The 27,975-nt window shown below is 33.8% G+C and overlaps 1 protein-coding gene across 5 annotated transcripts in view; it reads left to right on the top strand.

Moving 5' to 3' along the window:
• The window catches only part of OPA1 (OPA1 mitochondrial dynamin like GTPase), a 106,649-nt gene extending 79,340 nt beyond the window's left edge, over positions 1-27,309 (top strand). For 4 of the 5 annotated variants that reach the window (XM_037838103.1, XM_037838084.1, XM_037838092.1 and 1 more), the window contains 2 exons: positions 19,105-19,179; positions 24,049-27,309. In XM_037838103.1, the coding sequence (XP_037694031.1) occupies positions 19,105-19,169 (65 nt within the window). In that variant the 3' untranslated portion in view covers positions 19,170-19,179; positions 24,049-27,309. Of the gene's footprint in view, positions 1-19,104; positions 19,180-19,385; positions 19,456-24,048 lie in introns of all 5 variants that reach the window. The other variant, XR_005217290.1, reaches the window with a different exon arrangement.
• Positions 27,310-27,975: the final 666 nt, after the last annotated feature.

Raw genomic sequence — 27,975 nt, 5'->3', positions numbered from 1 at the left:
GCAAAATTCAAATGGAGTCCTACGGTTGCATGGTAGTAATAATAGCAATAATTAATTTTATAGTAGTTTATCAAATTAATTTTCTTATTAGAGATAATGGCAATAAATGGCTCAGAAAAAAATGTTCTTGCAACTTTTCTGTAAATTTGAGATTGTGTTCACATAAAAAGGTTAAAAAAAAGTTTAATTTTGTTTTCATAATGGTAAAGAATCAGGACCATGTGAAGATACTTCACAGAAAACTAGATTTTTGAAAACATGATCTCTGAAGATGTTGAAGGACTGAGCTGTTTCATGGACAATTTAATAAGATACATAGCTCATCTTCATACTCAGTTCCTTATTTGCTGTATCTACCCACCCTTAGAACTGGTTAGTGTTAAATATGCCCCATTTTGAGCTTTATGAAATTCTTTTGATTTTGTAGAAAGTTTAATTTCAGAGGATTTTTGTAGATATTTAAATATGCTATTCACTTAGGTAAAATCTATTTGAATTTCCAGCATAATTTTTAGTAATATATCCAATCTCTGCATTGAAGTAGAGTACAGTTTTTAAACTGCTTTTTTTTTTTGGAAATCCAAGATTGGTATACTGTGGTTCAAGTCAAAGTTGTTCTTCTATTATAGGATTACCATCATAAAAAAAATGCAGCAGTGCTAGAATTTGTTCCTCCGTTTTACCCTACCTCCAAAACCAAGTATCCAAGCACTGATAACAGTTGCCTCTAATGTTGCTATACTGAATTTTATCAGTATAGCATGGAATTCTTTTATTATTTGCTTTATGGATATTGTGTTATCTATTATCTAGGTTATCGCTTAGTATTTAGGACCTTTATATAAATTATAAATTGCTTGGAACTTAGAGCTTAGGTTTCTTTTTTCTTTCTTTTTTTTTTTTTTTTTTTTTTTTTTTTGACTCTTCTTCACTAAAACCCAAGTTAATCTTTTTATTCTCTACGTACAGAGAATGCTGGATACCCAGAAATTAAAGGGACATTTCCAGCCATTCAGATAGCTCTTTCTAATGTCTAAGGAGTCTTTTTCTCCTTATTTCCTTTTCATTTTTGTGTCAGAACTTGAGCTGTTTATGAATGTGAATTAAAATTTGAATTCTTTCTATGTAGTAGAGAGTAGGTTAAGTCCTTTAAATGCATTCTCATTTTATTCTCCTCACAATCTTTTGATATAAGCAGTTATTTTTCTCATTTTACAGATAAAGAAATGGAGTTGTAAAACACGTAAGTAGTAATTGGTAAAACCAAGATTTGAGCACAGGTTTTAACTACTGAGCTGAACTAAAATTCAGGAGAAAACTCAAGTTTTGGAGAATACATTATAATTCTATGAGTTTCCCTTTATATTTGGAAGTTCTTGTAGGTAACAGTGCCTTTCACCGGGTAGATTGTAAAAGCATACATATCAGTGAATATTAGTGATGTTGATGATTTTTATTATCATCCTATGTATGTCCTAGAATATAAAAAGCTTTGGGCTCCAGTAACTTTCAAACTATGTGAAAACTTTGATAGAATTAGAATACCGGGATAAAGGAATACTAGAGTGTACATGAAGCCACTGAACAGATTGAAGGAAGTTAATTTTCTTCATATGACTTGTAAACTTGTCTTCAAAATACTGTCACATTTCACCACAGTTAAGTAGTATCTAGGCTGCCTTAAATTCAAACACAATTTTCAGTATGATTTCTTAATACCTAGGGTGCTAAGGTCCAGCTATAACAGATCCAGAATCTAATTGAGCATAATAGCTGATACTCTAAATTGAGGCTTTTTGTTGGGCTACAAAGGAAGTATTTAAATGTTTTTAAGCTTCAATATATCCCTTCATACTTCTTGATTATATACGATATACTCATGTATTCTTTGGCAAAAAAAAAAAAATCTGTTACTCAAGTGTATTATATACTTTGTATAACCAGAAGATGTACTTCGGTTAAATCTGAAATACTTCATATCTGCATCTCATTTACCATTGCAAGCCTATTTTCATGTTATAGTTTCATATTCTTTAATGTTAAGAACAGCATAGTTTAAAGAGGCTTGTAAATTAGAATTTTCTAATATCCTCAGCTTTTTTCTCCCATAGTTAATTTGCTCTGCCAACTCCCTACACGAGGTGGCAACAGCTGGCCTTTGTGCCAGAGCTTGGAGGGATTAGAGAATAGAAATCTCAGCAGCATGCTCGGCCTCTTGCCTCTGTTGACTGTTCTTTATTGTTTGATTCCTGAGCATCTCCCAGACAGCAAGTAATTGTTTCTTGAAATTTAAAATTTGTTTCTCTTGGGAGTATACAGTGCTGTTGGGGCTTGTCTTTGTGTTTCTTTACTTTCCCAGTCTCCTCTTACCCTCCAACATGTGCTTTCTTGTGATTAAACAGAAAGAAGCAAAGATAAAAGCTTTGTATTTTAGTCTGCATGAGATTCAGTTTTGACTCTAAAACTTAGAAATGTAAGCTGCAGATGAAAGTTTCATTTTTTTCCACACTGCCAGATATTCAGTAACAAGTCATTTTTTATAATGAAAACTTCACTTGTTCTTCATAATTGATATTGTTTAATGAGGAAACAAATTTGTTAGTGCAGTTTTGAAACTATAGTGGTAAAAAAGGAACAGCAATAGAATGATCAAATACTGCCATTTTAAAAGTTAACATTCGAAGAGAATTGTACCATAGTTACTTAACTCTGAAGAGATCCTTTGACCCTAAAAGATAATTCTAATTTATAGGATAGTTTAAGAATATCTTCATGCTACATTTATACTTGAATAACAAAAGGTAGCCAAAACAGACAGATGGAACTCTCAGCCAAAATAATTTTGTTCTTCTGCATTAGGAAAAGAAAATGTCAAGATATTCTTGAATTTAATTTCCATTGATTATCCCACATTCCTTAAACTTTTCCCTTGTCATATCCTCAAGGATTGTTATAGATGAAAATGGCAGCCCTGAAGTAGTGTGAGACTGAAAATTATGGTAGAAAGATTGTGATACTCAGAATCTAGAACATAAAATTGCATAAAGGGGAAGTTATATATAATTAAAACTATTTTTGCAGAGATGTGGATTCTGACATGGTGTATTTTGAAAAGGCTCCCCAGGGAATTCTTGCCATGCACCACCCCACCCATCCATGCTCCTGATCCTGAAATGGTACTCTAGGGAGAGTTCTTCCTGTTCACAGTAATACAATTTGCCATTTTATTCATTGGGATAACATTGACATATGTCTTCTTTTAGTAGAGTCTGGTAGTGTGACTCTTAAAAATTTGGTATATTATTTGAACTACATCTATAGCAGTGTGTTCATTTTGATTTGGTAGGCTTAAACAAAGAAAATGAACTTAAAAGGATTTAGAGGAAGGGAGGGTGGCATTGAATTGTAGAGTTCTGGGTACCTAAGTTCAGAAACGATTTAACAAAAAAAAAAGAAAGAAACACACACACAGCAGCAGACAACATCATAAGGTGCCCTAGAGATAGAAAGCATGAGCTGTAAGGGCCATAATCCTTGTAAGGCCATTAATATCTAAATGCCATTATTGTATTTCCTTGGCCCACAATTGTAGGACCTCAATTCTATATTTTTCATCACATGTCCAAGCACTCTCTTCCCTTTATCTCTTTTTTTCTTATATGTCACTGTACCTTCTAGATTATTGTCACTTTGGTCTAAACCGATATTTTTCTTCCTCTGTGCTCATTTACTTTCTTTCAGTAATTGAAAACCTTACTCAGATACTGCCTGTATTTTTTTAAATTAAATTCAGTTTTATTGAGATATGTTCACATACCATATAATCATCTATGGTGTACAATCAACTGTTCACAGTACCATCATATAGTTATGCATTCATCACCCCAATCAATTTTTGAACATTTTCCTTACACCAGAAGGAATCAGAATAAGAATAAAAAATAAAAGTAAAAAAGAACACCCAGATCATCCGCCCCCATCCCACCCTATTTTTCATTTAGTTTTTGTCCCCATTTTTCTATTCATCCCTCCATACACTGGATAAAGGGAGTGCGAACCACAAGGTTTTCACAATCACACTGTCACTCCTTATTAGCTACATTGTTATACAATCATCTTCAAGAGTCAAGGCTACTGGGTTGCAGTTTGATAGTTCCAGGTATTCACTTCTAGCTATTTCAGTACATTAATACCTAAAAAGTGGTATTTATATAGTGCATAAGAATGTCCACCAGAGTGACTTCTCGACTCCATTTGAAATCTCTCAGCCACTGAAGCTTTATTTCGTTTCATTTCGCGTCCCCCTTTCGGTCAAGAAGATGTTCTCAAACCCACGATGCTGGGGCCAGATTTGTCCTGGGAGTCAGGTCCCATGTAGGGGGGAGGGCAGTGAAATCACCTACCAAGATGGCTTAGTTAGAGAGAGAGGGCCACATCTGAGCAACAAAGAGACACTCAGGAGGAGACTCTTAGGCACAATTATAAGCAGGTTTAGCCTCTCCGTTGCAGCATCAAGCTCCACAGGGCAAGCCCCAAGATAGAGGGCTCGGCACATCAAGTCTTCCGTCCTCAATGTTTGTTAGAACATCAGCAACAATCCAGGTGAGGAAGCCCAACACTTCCACATTTTCCCCCAGCTCCTCAGGGGGGACCCTGCATATATATTTTTATTCTCCGCCCAGATTACTTTGGGATGTGTTGCTATTTCATTCTAACCTATACAGACCTACCTGTCTCACTTCCTGTTCAAAGTTCCATGTAATTGTGGTGTTTGAACAAACTGACTGTAGAAGTTATATTGTTTAGAAAATATAGATCCTACACCAAGTAAACATCTCTTCCCTTGGTCTCACATGGAAGCTGAAGTTTTAATACACAGTCAGTTTCAACCTTTACCCTTTGGCCTGATTTGCCCTAGTCTTAACCAGATCTGCTTCATTCATATCTCTAATTGAAGTCTGGGGTCTTTTTCAGCTTTTTTTGCCCATATTTTTTAATTGAGCAGAGTGAAGTTTTTCCACTTTAGGCAACTATAATTCAGCCAAAATAATCAATTAAAGAAGAAAAATATTTTCATGTCTGTTATGATTGACACACTCTGCTAAAGTGATTTGATTCTTTCATAAATTCACCAGACCTTGAGTTATATGTTGTACATGTTCAGGGAATGTTTGATAATGATGTTTTAATAAAGACTTTCATTAGGCCCCTACTCTTGACTGAAAAATCAGGAGACAAGGGAGGGAACCAACTATTCCCATCCTAAACCTTTCTCCCACTCTGCCATGCCAGAAAGCCACCATCTCATTTCTCTTATAGAGGAACTTGCATTTGCTGCATTCACTCCTGCATCCATCTGCTCACTTCCTAACATCTTGCAAACTGGCTTTCATCCCTATCAAAACTGCTTATTTATAGGTAACCAAAGATTTCCTAATTGCCAATCAGCCAGTTCACAAAAAAACTTTCATGAATTTTCAGGCTTATTAGGAATTATTGTATTTATTGGAATATGGTCATTTTCTTTGACATTCACTGCTTTTTTGGATTAGTTATTAATATAAATGTTTGGGTTTTTTTTAAAGGAAAGGTTGATGTTTCTCGTGTTCCCTGCAGAATAAATAAGATAGCATCTTTCTATTTTATGTTGCCAGAATTTGAGCATTTTAAAACATCTTTTCAGGGTGAAAGCTATTGTATTTCTGCCTTTGTGAAATAAGTTTTTCATAGATGAAATTGACAAATTAAAGAAGCTAAAGAAGATAGTGAAGGATTATTTTTACCTTGACTCTGCATAAGTGAAATAGCTTCTGTTTTGTGCTGTAGCCAAAAGAGAAAAGAGAGAGACAGAGTTGGCACAAAGAATAAAATAACCCACACGGGGAACTGTCTGTTGTATAAGTGGTTATCTGCACGCAGAATTCCACATGCCAAGGCCTGAGTGGTGTGCTTTCCAGGTAATTGACGAGAAATTCCAGACTCAAAATGGGGCCTTTAGAATCAAGCACATTTTTCATGGTCTGAGTCTATCATTTAAAGACAATATTGAAGGATGCTGGTAAGTGATACAATATTACAGGGTTATTTACTTCTCAATCCTCTTTTACAAACTACTGGTACTTAACGCTTTACTAACCAGTATATTCCTTTTGCCTTAAACTCCAGACTTAACTTTCTTGTCTTTTTTCTTACTTTTAATCACTTATATTCAATAATTTATTAATGAAATTTGTTGTTTATTCTGTTAAAATAGGAGTTATTTATATGCTATTATGAAACTATTCTTATGTATGGAAGGACCAGTACACATATTTGAAGCTAGAAATTACTGTTTTATTTCTCTTCTAAAAAGTAATGCTTGTCATTTCCTCAATGAGAAAGTTTAGAATAAACTAACATCTTTAAAGGTGAAATTAAACTTTGTTTTGTTTTTAATTATTTTGTTTTTCTATATTCTCTCCATTTCTAAGATGGAAGAAAATAAAATCTAATCATTAAAAACTAAAGCTAATCACAGAATAATCCATGGCCTATGAAACAGTATATAACAAATAAAATTGAAAAACCACTGCTTAGATTGTAATATATGTATATATGTTTTTTTTAAAGGAAGGGAATGGAGTCTTGAAGGATTGACAGATTGATGTGTTTTAAACTGGTATCTCTGACCACCTCTGTGAAGTAGGATTCTCAGCATAGTTGAGAGGTGGGATAAGAGAAAGCAAAGGGAATTTTAAGTTTTTACTTTATACATTTCAAAACTATTTCTGTTGCAAGTCAAAATTACCTTAAAATTTGTATACTCTTAATTATCCTATTCATGGAAATCATGAAGCTAATACATGATTTGATCAGTCTTTAAAGAGACAGAATATTTCCCTGAATAACTTTTTGTTGGTTGTGACAGCAAGAGACATTTCATGGGACCACACAGTAATTGTTCATCATGGTGTCACCCTCGGTAGTTGGGATTCACTTTGAATTCTTCTCATTTCCCCTAACTGTCCATCATGGATGGATCATATGGAAACAATTTGAAGTCTTGAATTAGTGAAGTTTTCAAGCTTGTACATACCTTTTAGATAATAGGTTTTCTATATTTGTTACATATTATGTATAAAAATATTCCAGTTTAATTTCTCTTAGAACAACTGCTTCATTTATTCCCTAGTTTTAGTATTTTGAGTTTTAGAAAGAAGTTTGTGATTTTTATTAATTTCAATTAGATTTCCTTCTTTCTGGGCCAGGAATTAGTCTTTTTAGTCTCTTCTTTATTGGTACCACTTCATATTCTAAGTCATATGTACAGCTCTATAACTGTCATTATAAAATACACTACCAGAATTTTAATTTTTCCCTTTCCTAATATTTTTATTATCACAAAACTAGTACATACGCATTGTAGAAAATTTTAAAATATAAACAGGCAAAATTTTAAAAAGAAATGCCACACACACACACACCCCACCCTACCCTCACCTAAGAAATCACCACTGTAACACTGTCTACAAATTTTTTTATGTAGTCCTAGGAACACAGTTTCTATCACATTTTTTAAAATATCTCTTACATTTTTAGTATGTTACCACCTTTTGGACTGTACTGCAGGGTGTTTTCAGGGAGTTAACAATGACTGGTTTTTTTTCCTTCATTCCTGATGGGTGGCTCAGAACTTATTCATAAAGGTTATCAGTGATCTTGTACTGGATGTATTATTTTACATTCGGCATTCCTCTATAACTTGTCCACTCATTCAGCTTTTAGAATTTTGCACGAAGAGATCTTAGGTTGGCTTCCTCTTATACCCCATATTTTCAGTTCATTGTCATTGCTCCTATTTCTGGTTTCTCATCTATCAGAGTGGAATAAATTTCTCTTCCTTTTCTTTGTATAAACTTATTTTTTAAGTGTTCATTAAGAAAAAGAAGGAGCAACAGTGGTGGAGACAGTAGTAAATATAAAACCTAGGGTACCAGTTACTCTAAATAGTGCAGGTATTCCAAAGGCTTTATTGTAGCATAATATGTATTGAAAATTAGTTTTCTTTGTAAGTTAATTCTCCACCTGTATTCGGGACACTGGCACTTCCCATGTGTTTTCATTGCCTTCATTGTCAGTCTCTTTTCCTTCTTTCTTTGAAGATGCTCAGGCATTCCCATCTTAAAACTATTGGATTTATCCTTCCATGCAGCCTGGCTACTTTTGATCTTGATTCTCTTTTACACAGGAAAATTATTTGATTGTTTTCCTGCTGCCTCCATTTTTAACCCTCCATTTGCTTCTTACCTTTCTGCAAATTTTTATTCTCATGTCTGCTGAAATTGCTTTCTCCAAAATTATTGAACGTCAAAAGAAAGCAATGAGGCAAGCACAGTTGAGGAGTAGATAGTATTCCCATGTAACTCTGCATTGTTTGATATTTTGGAATCTAAATCCTTATTGAAACTCTCATATCTGTCCCTCACATTGCTGTAAAGCTTTACAGTTTACGTAACTTGTCTATGTCCATGTTTGCCTCATAAAGTCATACAAGGCTTGTAAGGTATTCCCTTTGTTCAGATAGGGAAATTGATGTTCACTGAGAGAAATGATTTAGCCAGTCACACAAATGTTTATGGCAAAGCTGAGACTAGAAGTATGTGTTAGAGATCGTATCTTTTGAGACTTATTTTGGTATTCTGTTCATTTTTGGTTTGGGGATGGTGTTTGTGGGTAACTACAGATAACTGAATTCATATAACTGGGTTTCGCTTTTTATATTATTTTCAATATTTGTTTACTTTACAGCCTACTCTCCTAGTGAAATTAATCTTTAAGAATCTAGAACAATGAATTTGTCTCTTAAAGATATATGTACTAGTTTCATTACTCAAAAATGATAGACAACTATATGTATTCTCATTGCTGTTTGAATTTTAATGATTTTCCTTTTCTACAGTAAAAGGAGAAATTGTCAAAATTTAAAGGTAACTGTCTAGTTTAATGAATAATGTGAAATAAATTCTGAGGCTAGTGTTTACCTGAGCCTTATTCTGGCTTATGCAGCCAATATAGTACTTCCCTACACAGTTGTTATGAGAAGTAACTGAAAATAGTGAAATCAGGCTAACAAAGCCTGAATGTTTGATAAGTTTAATAATACTGTGTCCTAATGCAACATTTTATTTGAGACATAACTTTTCAAGCCTGCAATTTTTTATTCCATAGTTATCACAATATTTTAGTTTAATTCATAAATCAGAATTACATCCTTCAGTCTTATTTTCCTTTACTTTTAAAAATTTCATTAATGATCTGACTGTTTAAGAATCATTCTCATGATTCATTCATCTGTTGCGCCTCCTTTTTAAGCTTCAGCACTGAAGGTCTTTTGACACACCAATATTTATAACAGTTTGACAGCAGGATGAGGAACAACGTTTGTCTTTGTAACAGCTTGAAGAAAGACCCTTTCCAGGACCCAGTCATGCAGTTACAATCTTGACCTCTTTCTTATGCTGGGAACATACATACAGCAGTACCTCCCATGTGTTTTCTTGTCCCATTGACTATCCATTCACTTCCCATCTGTTTTGCAGTCTTAAAGGAACAGAAGGGGCCCTCTTCTTATAAATCTGTCTTTGCAGGTGATAAATGATGTCCTGTCTCTTTAAGGGCTGCCTGGGTGGTTTTCCTTTTCTTAATTATTTCAACTTTACTCTTAACAAAATTCAGAAAAAAATATACTTTTAAGAATAAGAGGAAAATTAGAAGAGAAAAATAGATACATTGTTTAAAAGCATATTTTAATTGAGACTAAATATTTTACTGATCATTTAGAAGATTTTTTAACCTTCTCAATCAATTGCCTAAATTATATTTTTAAAAATGTATTGATATTTAGGTTTTTCTATGGGGGCAAAAGGAACGTATTCATTTTTAAATAATGTATTTTTTTTACCTTTTGGAAAAAAATAAAGCAATGTGTCATAAATGAGTTAGCATATAAAATAACTTTTAAAGTTTTTTCTCCATATTTGAATTGATAGATGAAATTAATGTGGAACACTTTATTGGGTACAGAATATAATAATTAACAGTAGAAGATCGTAATCTTATGGTAGGATATGTCTGACTTTTACATTTAAAAATATGAATATCATAAAAAATGGATTTTTCTGTGTTGCTGAAAAATAAATACTTTAAGTATAAATATTTATATCATTGGGTTTCCCAAGAATTGAATAGAAGTGAAAATAGTATTTTTCTCCCATGCAGATAATATTCATAGAAGATTAAATGTGACAGACAGCCCTTAAAATATTCTTAAAGTACTGATTTTTCTAGAAAGCATTACCAGTATAAAAAGACCACTTTTAGAATATGGTATATCGTGTAAATCGCCTGACTATCGCTATATCTTCTACAGACTAACTAGCTTGTTTGTTTGTTTATTAATTCCCTATCTCATCCCAAAAAGGATTGAGGCAGCTTACAAAGATACAGAACCTGTGAAAAAGATAAAAATACTTACGTGAAGAATTTGGGTGGAAGGGAAGGAAAAAATCCAGGTACATAAAAATAAAATGAAGCTTGTGATAAGATTGGTACTTCCTCAAAATACATGCTTAAGGATTCTATATACTTTTCTAGAGATGAGCTGCAAATTTAGTCCTGACTTTCCTGGTGATTAATGCAAAATGCAAACAAAGCAAACTTAGTTACATGATTCATGGTGGCAGTTCTGGTTTGTTAAAGCTGCCATTATGCAAAATACCAGAAATGGATTGGCTTTTATCAAGGGGATTTATCGTATTACAGATTTACAGTTCTAAGGCCATTAAAGTATCCAAACTAAGGCTAAGGCAACAAGAGGACACCTTCACTGAAGAAAGGCCAATGGTGTCCAGAACACCACTGTCAGCTGGGAGGACATGTGGCTGGCATCTGCTGGTCATTTGCTCCCACGTTCTAGTTTCAAAATGGCTTTCTTCAAAATGTATCTGGGCTTCTGTCTCTCTTAGCTTCTCTCTCTCAGCTCCTGCGCATCCTTGCTTGTTCTCCCAAGGCATTTCTCTCTAAGCATCTGGGGGCCCTCCCTTAGCTTCTCCAGGGCTAACTCTGGGCTTCATCTCTTAGCTTATCATCTCCCAACATCTTTCTTTCTGTCTGAATCTCCAAGCATCTGGGTTGATGTTGGCCCCTGAGCTCTCTTAAGGACTCCAGTGAACTAATTAAGACCCACCTTGAATGGGTGAGGTCACACCTCCATGGAAATAATCTAATCAGAGGGCCCACACCCATCACATCTCCATGGAAACAACCTAATCAAAAGGTCCTGTCCACAGTAAGTCTGCACCGTCAAGATTGGGTTAAAAGAACAGTCTTTTCCAGGGTACGTAATGATTCAAACCAGAACAAGGGCCTTCAGACAACACAGCAATTGCTTAGAAAAGGCATAGGTATATCTGATATACACACCTGGAGAAATTTCTCTTATCAATCCTCATAAAGGGAACACTGGGTTATATGATATAGTGAATTAAATGGCTATAGTAGATAAGAATTTCATGGGGCTCTTTATTATCATTTTCTTCACTGTAGGCTGATAGCATAAACAATTCCTGAGGAATCAAAATGATACAGTCCAGATACATACCTATTGGTTTGGCTCATCTAAAGTTGAAATGTATAGTATCTAGAGAAATGGATAAAATATATACTCCCCATAAAATATTCCATAACATTATTTTCTTCTTGCTGCAGAGCCTTTTAATAAAAGTATCAGGTAGCAGAGAAGCTCAAGGTTCTACATTCACTGACATTGGCAAGTAACTGGAATGATGCAGTTAACTAAACAACATTGTTAGTTAACTATGTTAAGTTAAGGGCAGATCCATAAACATTAATAGTTAGCTGAGCTGAAATTAGGGTTGCCATCCACTTATGAAAGTTGAAGGGCCTAACCAGCATAAATGCCTGAATATATGTCTACTCCATGTTCATCCACACTAGTTATACTTTACTTTCAAAATATCAAGAAAGTATTTGAAGAGGTTTTGATTACATTAACCAGCCGGAGGAGTCTGGAAGAAATGCTTGTAGTAATAAAAGTTCAAAAACAAAAAGCTGAATTTATCCATAAGTCACTATTGCGCTATTTATATATTCAGGAGACAGAAGTTGTAATACTTCACCTCACAGACTGTCGTGCAGCAGCTTTCTTTCTAAGCTGTATTGTTCTGATATCTGAAAACAGCAATTTAAAAAATAATCATCTTTAATGTTTGAATCAAGTATAGCTTAAGTCAGATCAGTCAACAAGAATGAATATTCATGGTTTTCTATTAGCAAGTTCTGTGCTTGGCTGAGTGACTTTAAATGGCAGGCTTTTTTGTAAGCAGATAATCCATACAAGCAGTCCTTTGCTGTTCCCCACATTGATTCCTGGAAATATCGTAAAACTGATCTTTCCAAAATGAATTCTATGGCCCTCTGAGAATAATATTGTAATTTGTGATTGTGTTTCTTACTAGTACGTTAACATCACGTAAACAGATGATAACAAACAAAAAGACTAATAACAAGTTTAGAAAGATGCAATAAGTTAGAATAGTATACTTCAGTCCTAAGTTTTAAAGTAATGTGGGCTTTGAATTTTTCTGGGCAGATTCCTCACTTTGTAGATAAAGACACTGGGACCGTGAGTCCACAACCATAAGGTTAATGGCAAAGCTGGGACAGGAAACTTAGGTCTGATCCCATAATGGCATACCTTATGGTACACTGTGTTCTGACTTTTATGAAAATCAAATAAAATAACTGTCTTCTTTTGATTATTAGAGGGATAGAATCAGGAGTTCCTAGCCTTTTTTCATCAATTATTATTCTGGTCAAGTCCATGTTTTAGAAGATTTTGTCTCACAATAAATACACTTAACATGATTTCCAATCACCCTAAATACATAGCTGTTAAGAAAGTAGATATGATCCCAGCCCAAAACAAAGATTTCCATTTGGATTTTTGAATAATGTAAATAACCCAAGGAACCCCAAAAGTCTGGAACCCCAGCTTTAAAATACTGTTCCAGTCTCAAACAGCTTCCCAGAACATACGAATTTCTGCTTTTTTCTGTAACAAGCAGAAGTCTTTTATTTGTCTTCATTAATGATTCCGTTTAAAAGTAATCATGTCTTATTTCTAGGGGGGATAAATTTCAGACACAAGATTCAAAAGATAAGTGCTAGATTTAGCTCTGTATGTTTGACTATATCTCTGGTTTTTCCTTTCATCAACTATAAAAGGTACACCATTTTTGTTGTACTAAATCTAAGACTTGACTGTAGTTTTGAGAATCTTGAATCTGATCTCTTGTTCATCTATTTTTTTCTTTCCTTGTTTCCCCATACCCCAGATAATTCTTTTAAACACTGACCTTTATCTAAACAGCACTTAGAGATAGTTGTTTAATAAAAAGCAAAAATTTACAGGAGCAACATACATTACATAACAAAAAATGTTCCTTTAATTTCCAGTCCTTTAACAAACAGCTTTTTACAGCAGAATCTCTCCAACAAGGTATCCTAAAACTTGGTATGAAGTGCTTATGCAGCATGTTATAAAACAGTTCTGTTAAGGTACATTTGTATCCTTGGATATGTAGTTTGCTTAAAGTGCAATGTGTTAGTAAATTTGCAGTTTCTTTCTTCATGCTTTCTTTAAAACATCAAAAGTTGTAAAAGGTTTTCTCAGTGCATGTGATAGTGTCTTATGTGTGGTTCTTTATTGCTGTTCTAAACTGTTATTAACCACTGAAGTGAACCTTCTCCCAAGTTTGGCCTTTTGGTATTCACAGTGTATTCAGAACCTAATTACAGATTAGTCTATATTTGAGACTTATAGAGCAAGTATCAGAAGACTCAAAAAGAAAATGAGAGTAGCAGTATCATTTCATGTGGAGATAAAGAGACCCAAAGAATGAATGGGTGTCAAGACATCTGAGTAAAAAAAAAGAAAAGAAAAAAGAGAAGGAACTTCATTCACTGAGACTGATGCTTTATGAGTTGGGGATTATGGGAATATTCATGACTCAATCAAGAAGCACAATGAATTGATGTTTGAAATAGCTCATCTTTTGAGTAAACATTGTATAAATGAAGAGTAGTTTGAGTATTCACTGCATGTAGGGCTGGCTGTTTCAGTGAAATAGAAATAGCAGTTTGTTAATCCCCTCCTTAGCTGGTTTAATTTATCAGGTAAATCACAAATTATATAAAAATTCTCTGGCTATATACATGTCATCTATACAAATATTTCTATGGAAAAGTAATTTTAATGGTAAAATAGTTAAGTACAATACGATTTTGGAATTTAAAAAACAATGTAATACTGGGACATCAGTTTAGAAGGATTAGAAAGTAGAAAGTTTCACTTGCTAATATTCAACCTCATTTCTTATCAATAACTCAGTTTTTTATGCAGCTAGATGGCATAGTTTGTATATAAGAAAGTTTGGAAACTTACCAAAATTTAAAATCAGTAATACAAATTTGGGAAATAATACAATTATTCATGATGTAGCTGCCTCGTGAAGCATGAAGTCAGAATTTAGTTTCTAAATCTGCAAGTTTATATGTGAACAAAGCTCAACATATTTCAGTTTTGATAATGTATATTAAGTTGAAATTTCTTTTTTCTACTGGTATTATGTTGTGAAACCTGAGTATTCTCTGTTCTGTGGAGCTTATCCATGTAGAGCAAGCTTTCCTTGCTCTTCATCTCTGTGTACCCTGCCTCCTATTCCCAGGCTTGCTTTAGCTCTTGTGGTCCTGGCTTCTGCTCTCTTGGTCATGGGCATAACAAAAACTAAGTGCTTTTACCTTCTCAATGGCCCACAGCCCTTATTGTCTGTGCCATAGTTTTTCTGGAACTTCATTCATTTATTTAGTATTTACTGAGCATGTACAATGAGCCAAGCATTGTTTCGGACACTGAAGATGCTGGACCTTTTTTGTCCAGTTACAACATTCTTATATTGTTCTTCCAGGATTTTTCCAAATGTGTATAGATCTAGCATCCTCAGGGGGAAATAATATTCTTAAGGACATGATAGCGTATTGTATATTTTTGGTCATCTCGAGACATAGGGCAATTTAGGAGGTGCTTAGTAATTATTCCCTTCTCTGATTTTTACCGATAAATATCTTATTTCACCTAAAATGTAATGCTTACAACAAATATGCTTGAAATAATAGCAGTAGTTTTTGTTACCACTTAAAAGTCAGCCTATAGTAGCAGAGCTATTAATGTGTTTCTGAATCAGGGGACAGAGATGCAGTCCTGGCTGTGCTATCAGTTGTACAACTGTAGACAAGGCTAACTCTCCAGGATTTAATCTCATCTTTAGCAATGATACCTGCAAAGCTGTATGAGGACCAAGTGAAATGTACAACTTGAAATCATCCTAAACTTCATAGTTGGTACTTCATAGATTTAGAATGCAGTTGTGAGCAAGCAAGGGGTTCTTTTCAAAGGTAAATGTCAAGTGCATTGTTTAAGTGAAGGAAGGAACAGAAAAAAAATGTAATATTAAAAAGATGACATTTATCACATTCCTTTTTTCTTTTAATTAACATGTCTCCCTTTTTTTTTCCCCCCTATTACTTTTTATTAACTTACTTAAATGCCCTTTGACGTTTCAGGGCATAGTATTACTGTGTCCTGCTATTCTAATTGTAAAATATTTTGCTTTACAACATAGCTTTTAAGGTGAATTTGGCAATTTTTTATTCTGTGGTTTTCGTATTAAAGTTATTTAAATAGTCCTTTTGCTTTCATTTAGGAAAAAGTTGCTTATTCCTAATTTTAAAAGAATTTGATTTTCTTTCAGACCTCACAGAGTTAAACAGCTGCATCTGAGTGGCTCTTGGTCTCTGTTAATACAGATAGATCTTACTCTGAATAGTCGGTTATGAGTGATGCTACTGTACCTCCCTCCCACAGATAGTCTGTACAGCTGAGGATGGAGGTCATTGCCAGGGCAATAGGATAGATAGAGTTGGCCCACCAGCTGCCCGATTATACTCAGATTGTGTATCAAATAGAATCAGATTTCCTTTTTCCTAAAGTACAGCTTTCCTAAATAGAAATATTTCTCAGTGAAATATTTTTAGTAGCTGCTTAAGTTCTAAATGCCTATTGTAGGTTTCCACATGTCATACTATTTAAACTGAATGACTTTTTTAAAGACATCCATTTCCAAAATTCTATGATTCTAAGAGTCAATTTAAAAAAAACTTTTTCTCCTACTCTTTCCCCTTTTTTAAAATTCTTGATATAATGAGCTGTACTTACATGGAACTTTCTGAATATTCATTGATGAAGAAAATATGTTGTTTCTAGCAATTTTTAAATTAATATGACCTTATTTTAGAAAAGCAAGTATGTCTACTGGGTTTACTGCAGGTTGAAAAATAGAAGTCTGTCTACCAAAAAATACAGACTCAACTTCCAGGCTGCCTTTGTAATAACTATTATCATATTTTCTCAAGAAGATTAAATCACTGGGTTTCTTCTCATTTTTTTTATCAGTCTCTAATACCAGGAATTAAGTGTTAAATTACCAGAAAAACAACATGAGAACATTATGTTCTTCATATGCAACTATGGTAGGCTTTGTTGAGTTCCAGCAATGTTAGTAAGTATTCCTATAAAGGACAATTCACCCTTTTATTGGGTATTCATCACTGATGCTATCTTCAATGCAGATTATTTACTTTGATTTTTAATATATTTTAAAACTTACTGAAGTATAGTAAAAATACAGAAAAGTGCACATATCACCTGTAAGTGTATGCCTCTATAAATTTTTAAAAATTAACACATCTCTGTAACCAACACACAAATCAAGGGAAAAAAAAAGCAGTACCAGCTCTTCTCAAGTCTGCCTCAAGACCCCTTCTAGTTACTATCCCCAAAACCCTACAGTGGCAACCACCATCCTGATTTCTGAGTTCGGAAATCAGTTTTGCCTATTTTTTACTTGATATAAATGGAATCACACTGCATGTATTCATCTGTATCTGGCTTTTTTAGGTAAATATTGTATTTGAAATTCTGTTAACACAAAATAATGCTGTATATTTTATGGATGTGGTAGTTATCTATTGCTGTATAACTAATTGCCCTAAAACTTAGGGCTTTAAAACAATAAACCTTCATTATATCACAGTTTCTATGGGTCAGGAATTCAGAAACAGCTTGACTGGGTGTTTCTCCCTCCAGAGTTTCTTATGAGGTTACAGTCAAAATACTGCTCAAGGCTGCAGTCATCTGAAGGCTTTATTGGGACTAAAGGATCCCCTTCTGGGATAACTCACATGGCTGTTACCTAAAGGCTTCAGTTCTTCACCACATGGATCTCTTCATAGGGCTGCTTGAGTGCTCTCACGGCATAACAGCTGTCTATACTATCATATGACACAAGCCTGTTTTTCCTAACTTTTGGACAAGTATGAGTTTGATCCTTTTTTCCAGTTCACTGGTTCTGGATCAGCTACATACTGTTGAGTTATACTTTCTTTAAGGTAATCTGGATATTGATCTTGATAAATTTCTTCTGTTTTCTCTGACTTCAAAGTTACCTCATATATCAGTACTATATATGCTTTCTTTTCTGCTCTTAGCTGGTTGGTCCTCTGATTATGTGACAACTTGGTAGTTTTGTTCTTCATGTTCGGAAAGTCTTGTTTTTGTGTTGCTTTCTTCCTTGTCCATCTCTTGACTCGTAGTTGTCTTATCAGTAAATGTACATATCCTTATAGTTTTTTCTGAACAAAACTAGGAAGTAACTCAGGTTTCAGAAGCTAGAAGTCCAAAATCAAGGCATCAGCAAGGACAGGCTTTCTGCCCCAAGTCTTTAGCATTCTGGTGCTGACTTGCTACAGTCTTGAGGTGCCTCAACTTACATCTGTTCCTCCGGTCACATAGAGATCTCTCTCTTCTTGTCAGATTATTTATTTTTAAATGTAAGGGATACAAATATTGAATATTGAGTGCATCTTATAAATATCATTTTTCTATAAATATAAAGTATAATCCTTTACAGTTTTTCTTCTAAATCACTAACTTTGAACCATTCAATTCACTTTGATAGTTCCCACTGATATGTTAAATAGTGTTAGAAGGACAAAATGATTTGTCATCACGCTCAGTATAACCTATATTTAAAAATAGGTGCATGATTGAGTTGGCAATGAAGTAGTATGTATCAGGCTATTCCATTTTCATCTTTAGGGGATTAGTATATACTGTGAATAGTTTATGTTTGTGAGGGAAATCTTTATATTTCAGAGAGAAATTACAGATTTTATTTGAAAGCCTATAAATATGAAAATCTAAAATAAAATCAAATAATGTTTGTCTGCAATCAGTGGCTCTGGTGTTTTTATAGTTTCTTTTTATACATTTCCTCATTTACAGCTGGAAAAGTATGTTTTTGTATATATTTCTAAAGTATTATTGCTCTTCTCATGTTTGCTGCAAATATTTTCCTGCAATTCTTTTGCCTTTTTTTGTGACACATTGTCATATAAGTAACATTTTAATTTAATTATATTGCTTCATCTTTTCCTTTGTCACTCCTCACATTGCTTAAAATCATTTAGAAAATCATTTCCCAGTCTCAGGCCAGTTAAATACTCACCCATGTTTTCTTTTAATTTTTTAAAATTTTTACGTTTTCTCTTGTTCCAAACATTGCTAACTGTTGAGTCTTTGGTTGGGCTTCAAAGAATCCTTAAAATTCTATACACAATTTTATATGTATGTGTACATGCATTTTTCTGTATGAGTACATAACTTTATTAGATTCTCAAAGGAGTCCATGACATGCCTCTCTCTACCCCCCTCTGCCCCCTCCAAATAATGGTTAAGAGCTACTACTGTAATTCATGTAGACTTTATTTGGGTGTAAGATAGAATGATCAGACTCATTTTTTCCTTTTTTTCCCCCAAAAAACAAGTATCCCAGGCCATTTATTAATTATATCCTATGATTTGTGATGCCCTTGAAAAATAAATTTGTTTTTATTAAATTGATGTATTATTCCTTTTTACCTTCACAGAGAAAGTAAGAGAAATTCAAGAAAAACTTGATGCTTTCATTGAAGCCCTTCATCAGGAGAAGTAAATTATATTAAGTGAGTAAAAAATTTCTTGCTGCATTGGTACTGACTAAATGCGAAATTTATATTTTAAATCTGTCTTAAAATAGCTTATTTGAAACATTTTAATAGTTTATCATTCAACTTGACTATATCCTGCTTGCTTCTTATAATGTAATAATTTTGATGGTATGAATCTCTGAAACTAGATTCTTAATTCCATATGTACAATGTTCCTTTAGATAATTTGACTGCCTTCTGGCTGAGCTAAAAATATCCACCAGAACTCATTTTGAACGGTTGCCACATTAGGTAAGGGATAAGCTAAGCTGTTACATAATATGCAGGTGGCTTATATATTTTCTACATGTTAAGAATTGAACTGCTTATATTTTAATCCTAGAGGTGGCAGATTTTGTAGACATCTTCTGTTTTTCCTTTCACTGTTCATATACAATGGATTATTATGTATATATTAAGTATTCAGCTTGGGAAACTTTTAATTTATTTGGATTGACTAAAAATTTTTTAGTAATTGTTCTCCATCTTGTTCTCTTAGTTTAAAAACATTTAGATAATGTTTAACTTACATAACTTTAGAATGTAATACTTTTCTGAATGTCAACTTTCTTGTCTGATTCTGTAATCCTGCCATTATAAGCATGTTCCCAATAAAATCAATAAATCTTTTGCTTTTACTGCAGAAATTGAAGCAGGAAAAATGCTGTAACTCTGACATTATCATTTATTTAAAATATTCAATTAATCACTATCTCTGAGCTTTAATCTTTAGGCAGCTTGCAACATAAACAGAACTGGAGAGAATAGAAATGTGAGTGACTCACTCCCTGGCAGCCCACAGAAAAGCCCTTAGTAAACTACCTACTTTCCTCCACTATTGGGGAAATACATTTGAGAAGACAAGCTAGAACAGGAAGTACAGCTTAGATTGTACGTCATTCAGAAGAGTGCACTAGCAACAAATAAGAGAGGAAGGAGTTAAAAAACTAGTGGTGTTAGAATTAAGCTTTATTATTTTGTTTTGTTACTTTCAAAACTTAAGACAGATGCATAGTAGATGTATACAAAAATATATCTTGATACTGACCAAAAATAATTTTAGTGTTTTGTGTCTATGTTTGTAATGTTTTCTGTATCTTCACTGTAGAAAAATTTCTTTTAAAGCCGTAAAGTGCTATGGTATCATTTTCCTCATCATAATTACTATTCTGGTAACTACTAATATTTACTATTAGGGATAAACATTTTGAGAACCTAGTTGACTCGGAGATTCTCTTCTTCACTACTATTTTGGTTTACAGCTGTGGCCTTTGGGAGAAAAAAAATCCATGAAAGCCACAGAAAACCCATTAAACATATAAGCTGATTTTTTTTCTTTTTAATGAAATGAGGAAGCCCAAATCCAACCAGTGTTTTTTACATAATGTTTGATGTCTCTTCCCTTCTCTAAGCTGGTAGTGTTAGACATCTGTAGTTGCCATTGCTGCTGGGAACATGTGCCTTTTCCTGCCAAAATGTCTGCCCCAAGAGTAGCCTCGGGTACTCCTAAGAGCCAGGGTGTGATGATGTTTATGCACAAGGAGGCCCCCAGTATAGGGAAACCATCTCAACTGTCCTGTTCCCTACTTCTCTAAATTCTCTAAGGCCTTTCCCACCCCTTGCGATTTATGACTGTGAACTTTTACAAAATACCTATGAATTGGACAGATGATCTGTTTTGTACCCTGCAAATCCATTCAAAAGAATAAATATGGCAAAATGGTAGCCTTGTCTCATTCTGACCATTTTATAAAAGCTATCAAGCATAGTACCCTAGGCTAATTTGGGAGAAAATAAATGTGTTTATTTTCCTCCCACCTGTTAGTTTTGGGGTGTTTGTTTGTTTTTCTAAATAGTTTTCAGTAACTGTAATTCTAATACTTGTGGAAGATGTTTATACCCAACATGGCCATACAGAGATTCTTTTTTTTTTAATGCAACTTTATTGAGATATATTCACATACCATACAATCCATCCAAAGTATACAGTCAGTGGCTCACAGTATCATAATGTAGTTGTGTGTACATCACCACAATTTTAGAACATTTTCATTACTCCGGGAAAAGAAAAAAAGAAGAAAAAGAGAGAGAGAAAACCCAAAATATCCCATATCCCTTACCTCCCCCCCTCCCCCATCATTGATCCCTAGCATTGGTGTGGTATACTTGTTACTGTTGATGAAAGAATATTAAGCTATTACTGTTAACTATAGCCCATAGTTTGCAATAGGTGCATTTTTTCCCCATTTTCCACTCCGTTATTAACTCCTTGTAATAGTTTCACACATTTGTTCTAGTTCATGGAGGAAATGTTTTATACTATACTGTTAATCACAGTCATTGTCCACCACTAGATTTACTACATTATACAGTCCCATGTTTAAACCTCTGGCTTTCCTTCTAGTGACATATATGACTCTAAACTTCCCCTATCGACCACATACACATACAATCCAGAGCTGTTAATTGTACTTAACAATAATGTGCTACCATCACCTCTATCCGTTTCCGTTCATGTAAATTAACCTAGTTAAAAGTTCTGTACATCTTAAGCAACCACTCCCTGTTATCTAGCCTCATTCTGTCTTCTGGTAAGCTATATTCTAGATTCTATGTCTATAAGTTTACATGATATAATTAGTTCATATTAGTGAGATCATACATTTGTCCTTTTGTGTATTACATATTTCATTCAACATAATGTCCTCGGGATTCATCCATGTTGTCACATGCTTCAGGACTTTGTTCTTTCTTACTGCTGAATAATATTCCATCATATGTATATAGTGCATTCTGTTTATCCATTCATCTGTTGATGGACACTTGGATTGTTTCCATATTTTGGCAATTGTGCCTAATGCTGCTATGAACTTCAGTGTCCAAATGTCTGTTCGTGTCCCTGCTTTCAGTTCTTCTGGGTATATACCCAGTAGTGGAATTTCTGGATCATATGACAGCTCTTCATTTAGTTTCCTAAGGAACCACCATACTGTCTTTCACAGTGGCTATACCATTTTACATTCCCACTAGCAGTGAATAAGTGTACCTATTTCTCCACATCCTCCCCAATACTTTAAGTTTCCTGTTTGTTTAATGGTAGCCATTCTAATAGGTGTGAAATGATATCTCATTGTGGTTTTGATTTGTATTTCCCTAATAGCTAGTGAAGATGAGCATCTTTTCATGTGCTTTTTAGCCATTTGTATTTCCTCTTTGGGAAAATGTCTGTTCATGACTTTTGCCCATTATTTAATTGGGTTGTTTGTCTTTTTATTGTTGAATTGTAATATTTCTTTGTATATTCTAGGTATCAAACCTTTATCAGATATATAGTTTATATCAGATATATAGATATATAGTTTTGAAATATTTTCTCCCATTGAGTCAGCTACCTTTTCACCCTTTTGACAAAGTCCTTTCAAACACAGAAGTGTTTTTTCAGGTCAGGTTACCAAAATGCCTCCCCTCTGCTGAGCTGCTGATGCTTCGTCACCTAGACCTCCAGCCCCAGTTATCTGGAGCACCTTAGAGCCCACTTTCCTGGTGCTAAAACACAAGAATGGATTAAAGTGGCTGCCAGTAATGGCCAGAAACCAGCCAACCCACCGAGAGGCCAGGCTGAAAGACAGGCTTCATGGGCCCTTCCACAGTGAAGGCATCCAGCTGCCCTGAGCCCCAGGCTCCTCCCCACTGCTTCCCACCTACTTCTCAGCCCCATATGGTCCCTTCTGATGTTAATCTTCTCTAAGGAGAGTGATAAGGCACCTTCACCTGTTGGACTCATATTTATAACAATGTGTAATGACTGTAGCAAAAACCCCTTGTTTCTAGATGCAAATGGTCAAAGAAACAAGGTGCTCTATTGTATCGATTAAAATAGTTCAAATGAGTCCTGTATCATTGTATCTCCTATTCTGGATTAGTGCCTTTTGGACAGTAGAGTGTTCTGTAATTAAAAAGTAGTGTACTGCTTTTTTGTCCAGTTTTGTTTTAATAGAACTTTTTTAATTTGTGTTTATTTCAGTATTGTATCTATTAGAAAATAAAATGTATAACTGAAAAAAAAAACACAGAAATATTCAGTTTTGAGGAGGTCCCATTTATCTACTTTTTCTTTCATTGCTTATGCTTTGAGTGTAAGGTCTAAGAAACTACTGCCTATCACCAGATCTTGAAAATGTACCCCTACATTTTCTTCTAGGAGTTTTATGGTACTGTCTCTTATATCTAGGTCTTTGATCCATTTTGAGTTAATTTTTGTAAAGAGACTGAGATGGGGTCCTCTTTCATTCTTTTGGATATGAATGTCCAGTTCTCCTAGCACCCTTTATTGAAGAGATTTGTTCTGTCCCAGTTGAATGGACTTGGGAGCGTTGTCAAAAATCAGTTGACCATAGACCTAAGGGTCTATTTCTGAACTCTCAATTTGATTCCGTTGATCAGTGTGTCTGTCTTTATGCCCAGTACCATGCTATCTTGACCACTGTGGCTTTATAATATGCTTTAGAGTTGGGAAGTGTGAGTCTTCCAATTTTATTCTTCTTCAAGATGTTTTTGGCTTTTTGAGGCTCTTTTCCCTTCCAAATAAATTTGTCACAGATTCTTTTTAATAAAATAGGTTTTTGACTCTTTCTGTATGAGTTCAGTAATTTTATAATTCATACATCACATTTGATAAAATTACACTAATATTGTGGCAGGTGATATTTTAAATTATTATGATAAAACTAGCAAATGTAGGCAAGTTAAACTTCAGTATTTTTATGGTCTTGCATTAGACTGATTCAAGATCTTTTTACATTAGTCTCCCCATACCTAAATTATTCAAATGCTTTTATTTTTCAGAATCCTACTCATAATATAATCGCCTCTGCATACAACAGAAGAAAGAAAACTCCTCCAAAGGCTTTTGTCCTGCCTCTTTTTTTTCCTGCTATTCACCTTTCTAAACATACAGTAAAGTCACGGGATAAAAATAATTTATGCGTGTTAGAAGTGCTTTACCATCAGCTGCCCTTGGAACGGAAAAACAGTTGAAATGTCATTAACAGCCTATGTTATTTAAGTGACAAATTGGGATAATATAAAGGGTATGGCCATTGAGTTCAATTTTTGAGGATAAGAAACTTGCTTTCCTGCTTGTTATCTCCTTTGTGGTGACACTAGTACAGCTAATTCATTTACTTATGTTACCTAATGTCAGTTGTTTTCTTTTCCAGAAAAAAATAATGCTAAGTGTTTTGAAATAAAACTTGAACAGCATTTTTTTTTTTAAATTGTCAATTGTATATAAAATGATGGTGACCTGCCAAGTTGTTGTCTGTATCTGCAGTATTCTTTATCCAGGAACTATTTGGCCATGATAATTCAGTTTATATTCGCCACATGAAAAAAAAAAACTGGTTAACACAGGAACCCTTCAAATAGGTTAATTTCAATTACAACAATTCAAGGTACATTCAGAAAGAAATTTTAACCCTTCGCTGATGTTAGAGATTTGTCTTAGAACTAAGTCAGTTTACCTATTTGATTCAGTTGATGTGTTTTTTGTACTCTCCTTTTGAATTAATTCATTTCAGATGAATTAAATGAATTTAGATGAATTTAAGTTAGGCTCTCTGCTAACAGTGTTTTCCTATTGACAGAGCCATTGAATTATGATACAGGATGGAGAAGATTAGGATGATCAGTTGATTAATTTCATTTTGATTCTTTTCAAACATTTCAACTAGACATCAGGAAAGGCTTCCTTTCATAAGACTGTATTTTAAATAGAAATAATTTAAACAATTACAATAATGTTGAGCATCCCGTCCTAGCTGAATGTTTAAAGAAAAACTTAAAGTTTAATTCATTCTAGTTCATTTACAATAATGCCCTCACATCATTTTCTTGTGTTTTATATAAATATTTTTTATCAGCTAAAGGACTTTAAAGCAAAGAATTATGCCATTTTTGCCTAAAATATTTTTCTCATTTAACTCTCATCTTTCTGGCCCTTTCATTAAGCTTTTATTCTTCTAATTAAAATGCCCATCATGTGACAGTTTTTATTTTACAGTTACCTGATGCTCCTTTTCTTGGAGTTGTTTTTTTTGATAACAGGTCCCTTGCCACTGCTACCACCACCACCACCCCTTTTTTAAATATTCATATGTCCTTAATTTTCATCTCTCAAGATCTAACATTCAATATGCAATGTTGAAGGCTATCACAAAATATTTAAGAAATCAACAGTTTACATCAACTCAATAAATACTTGTTTTGTACTGTTTGACAAGAAAAGTGGATCCATTTTTAAAATAACTAGTAGCAGTATCTGTTGTTAATTGGTAGATGAGTAGTCAAGAACATTTCACGTTTCTTTTAGGTCTAGAGACAGTGGTTAACAGAAAGGGAGTAGATCTCCCTAATGTTCTATACAAAAATTAGGAGATGACCACACTGGTTAAATCACTCTAACCTGTGCTGGCTGGCAGATAAACCCCCTCATTGAAGCAGACATTATGTAATGCTAATGAATGTTTTTGTGGTTGTAAAACAGAACCACTTTATAGCTACACATCTATTTCTAAAGGAAAGAAAAAAAGGAGGGCTGTATTTATTTCTGATAACTGTGGACTAGAAAAAAAAAGCCCTCATCTGTAGTTCTGCAGATTTCTCTCAAGCAAAAGACTGACTGAAGTCAGTCAGTACTTTTATCACATCCCTTTGTATAAATTTAAAAAGCGGGGGGCGGGGAGCGGCTTGTATTTATTGAGGAGATCAGTATTGTAAATGAAACTTATAAATAGATGATATTATTAAAAATTCAAATATAAGAGTCCAGACATCCCCCCAACCCATCAATATTCATAGATTTTTTTCTTTTGATCTCATACTAGGCCTCTTTTTTTTCCTTGAAAGCTAAGAATTTATTAAATGCAGATGTTATTGAGAAAAAGAAATAAAATTCAGATTCTGAACACTAAAGCCTGTGCATCATGTCTTTAGTTCAAAAGTTAGAAATGATTCAAATTTAAGCAAAAAAAAAAAAAACCTCTTCACAGAAGTTAAAATCTAGACAGGAATCATTCGTTTTTTACGTCCAGATTTGCAAAAAAATGGAGTGAAAAGAGGTCAAAATTTACTTGGTTAGAGTACCAGTTTTTAAGATCAGCCTATGTAGACAACATACAATAGGAAATAAGCAGTTCTTGTTCAACAGTTGAACTGGCTGAACTGTAGTTATAGGTGGAGCAATCAGCCTTTTTTAGTAGTTTAATTATATTCTCGCCTCTGTGTTATCCCAGTTTTCCAGGCTTTACTCCAGTGAACTCCTTCCCACAAATAATTTAGCTTCCCAAATCCACATGAGTAGTATAAAAATGAGAACAAAGAACATTATAGAGGAGGTGCTTCCTAATCTTACAACTTCGAAATTTTACATATAAGATTCAGAGTATAGGTTTAAGTAAATTCCTTATCTAGTTAATTTTAGATTTATTTATTTTAGATATATTTATCTGAGAGAAGGTATTTTAGCTTTCCAGTAAAGGGGATCAAAGCGGTAGTTTTTATCACAATTCTTTAAACTTGTACATGCTATGGTTTCAGATACTTGAGCAGTACAAAATTATATGCTTACTTTTGAAACAATCATGACTGTATATTATTTAAGTGTTTAAAACTTACCTTGTTTTCACTTGTGCATGGTGAATGAACTTTGTATTATTTTTAAAAAACGCCAACTACGTGTAGATGTTATTGCAACTTATATTTTGCCTGTACTTGATCTAAGGTAACTTGTGTATGAGTAATTAAAATATTTAAATCCCATTAGAATTCTGTTACTGAAGAACATCTTTTAAGTTTTTTCTGCTTTAATGAGAGAGAGAGAGACCTGTGAACATAGATAGGGTCATTATTTGACCCCACGGTGTAACAAAATTCATATTCTAACAAGCCTCTTAAATGTGGCTCTTTTCTGAATGCTTGAATTTCACATACCTTGCATTTCACAGTTGTAATCCATGGTCAATCAATGCTTTTGTTCATGTGTTGATACTTGTCAAATCATCTTGCTATTTCCTTTGATAAAATATATTAAAAAGTTTTCTAATTGTACTTTGCTGCCATGGCCATCATTTTCATTACTGCTAACATACTTAGTTATACAAAAAGCTTACCAATGTAGCTAAAGCCTTATAGCTGGAAGGAACCTTAAGAATCACTTAATTCCATCTACCACCTGATTTATAGCATCCAGCTACTCATTTTTTTTATTCTTCCCAATTTTGCTCATAAAGGATACTTATTAAATATTTATTTTTAGATGCGTAAAGTAAGGCAAAGTATAGGTGTGACTTCTCCAGGATTCAGACAGTTGGCTGAAGTCAAAACTAGGAAAAGACTCAAAGTCATAATTTCTTCAGTGTAGTACATAGTAGTCAGAGAATGGTATACTTATTTCTTGTGAGTAATGTCAAGAGTCAGTCTTTGAATTGCTTTAGAAGGCATATAGTCAATAACATGTTTGAATTATATTAACATTTATTTTACTAATCAGTGGTAACAGAATAATCCTAGTGTGTCTGAAAATTAGTTGTATTTCAAATTAAGTTTTCATCCTTCATGCAACTCAAGTTCAAATCTTCATGTATCAAAGTTTGAAGAGTTTAGTTAATGAAGATTTAATAGAGCAATTTATCCATCTTCTGACATTTCCATTCGAATTAATATCTTTATCAAAGTGAAATAGCTACTGTGGGCTTGTAAATAAATGTGTTATTT

This window comes from Choloepus didactylus, chromosome 1, assembly GCF_015220235.1.
Source record: "Choloepus didactylus isolate mChoDid1 chromosome 1, mChoDid1.pri, whole genome shotgun sequence".
In the NCBI taxonomy this organism is placed as follows: Eukaryota; Metazoa; Chordata; class Mammalia; order Pilosa; family Megalonychidae; genus Choloepus; species Choloepus didactylus.
The sequence above is the reverse complement of the archived record's forward strand: the minus strand, read 5'-3'. Positions and strand labels throughout refer to the sequence as shown.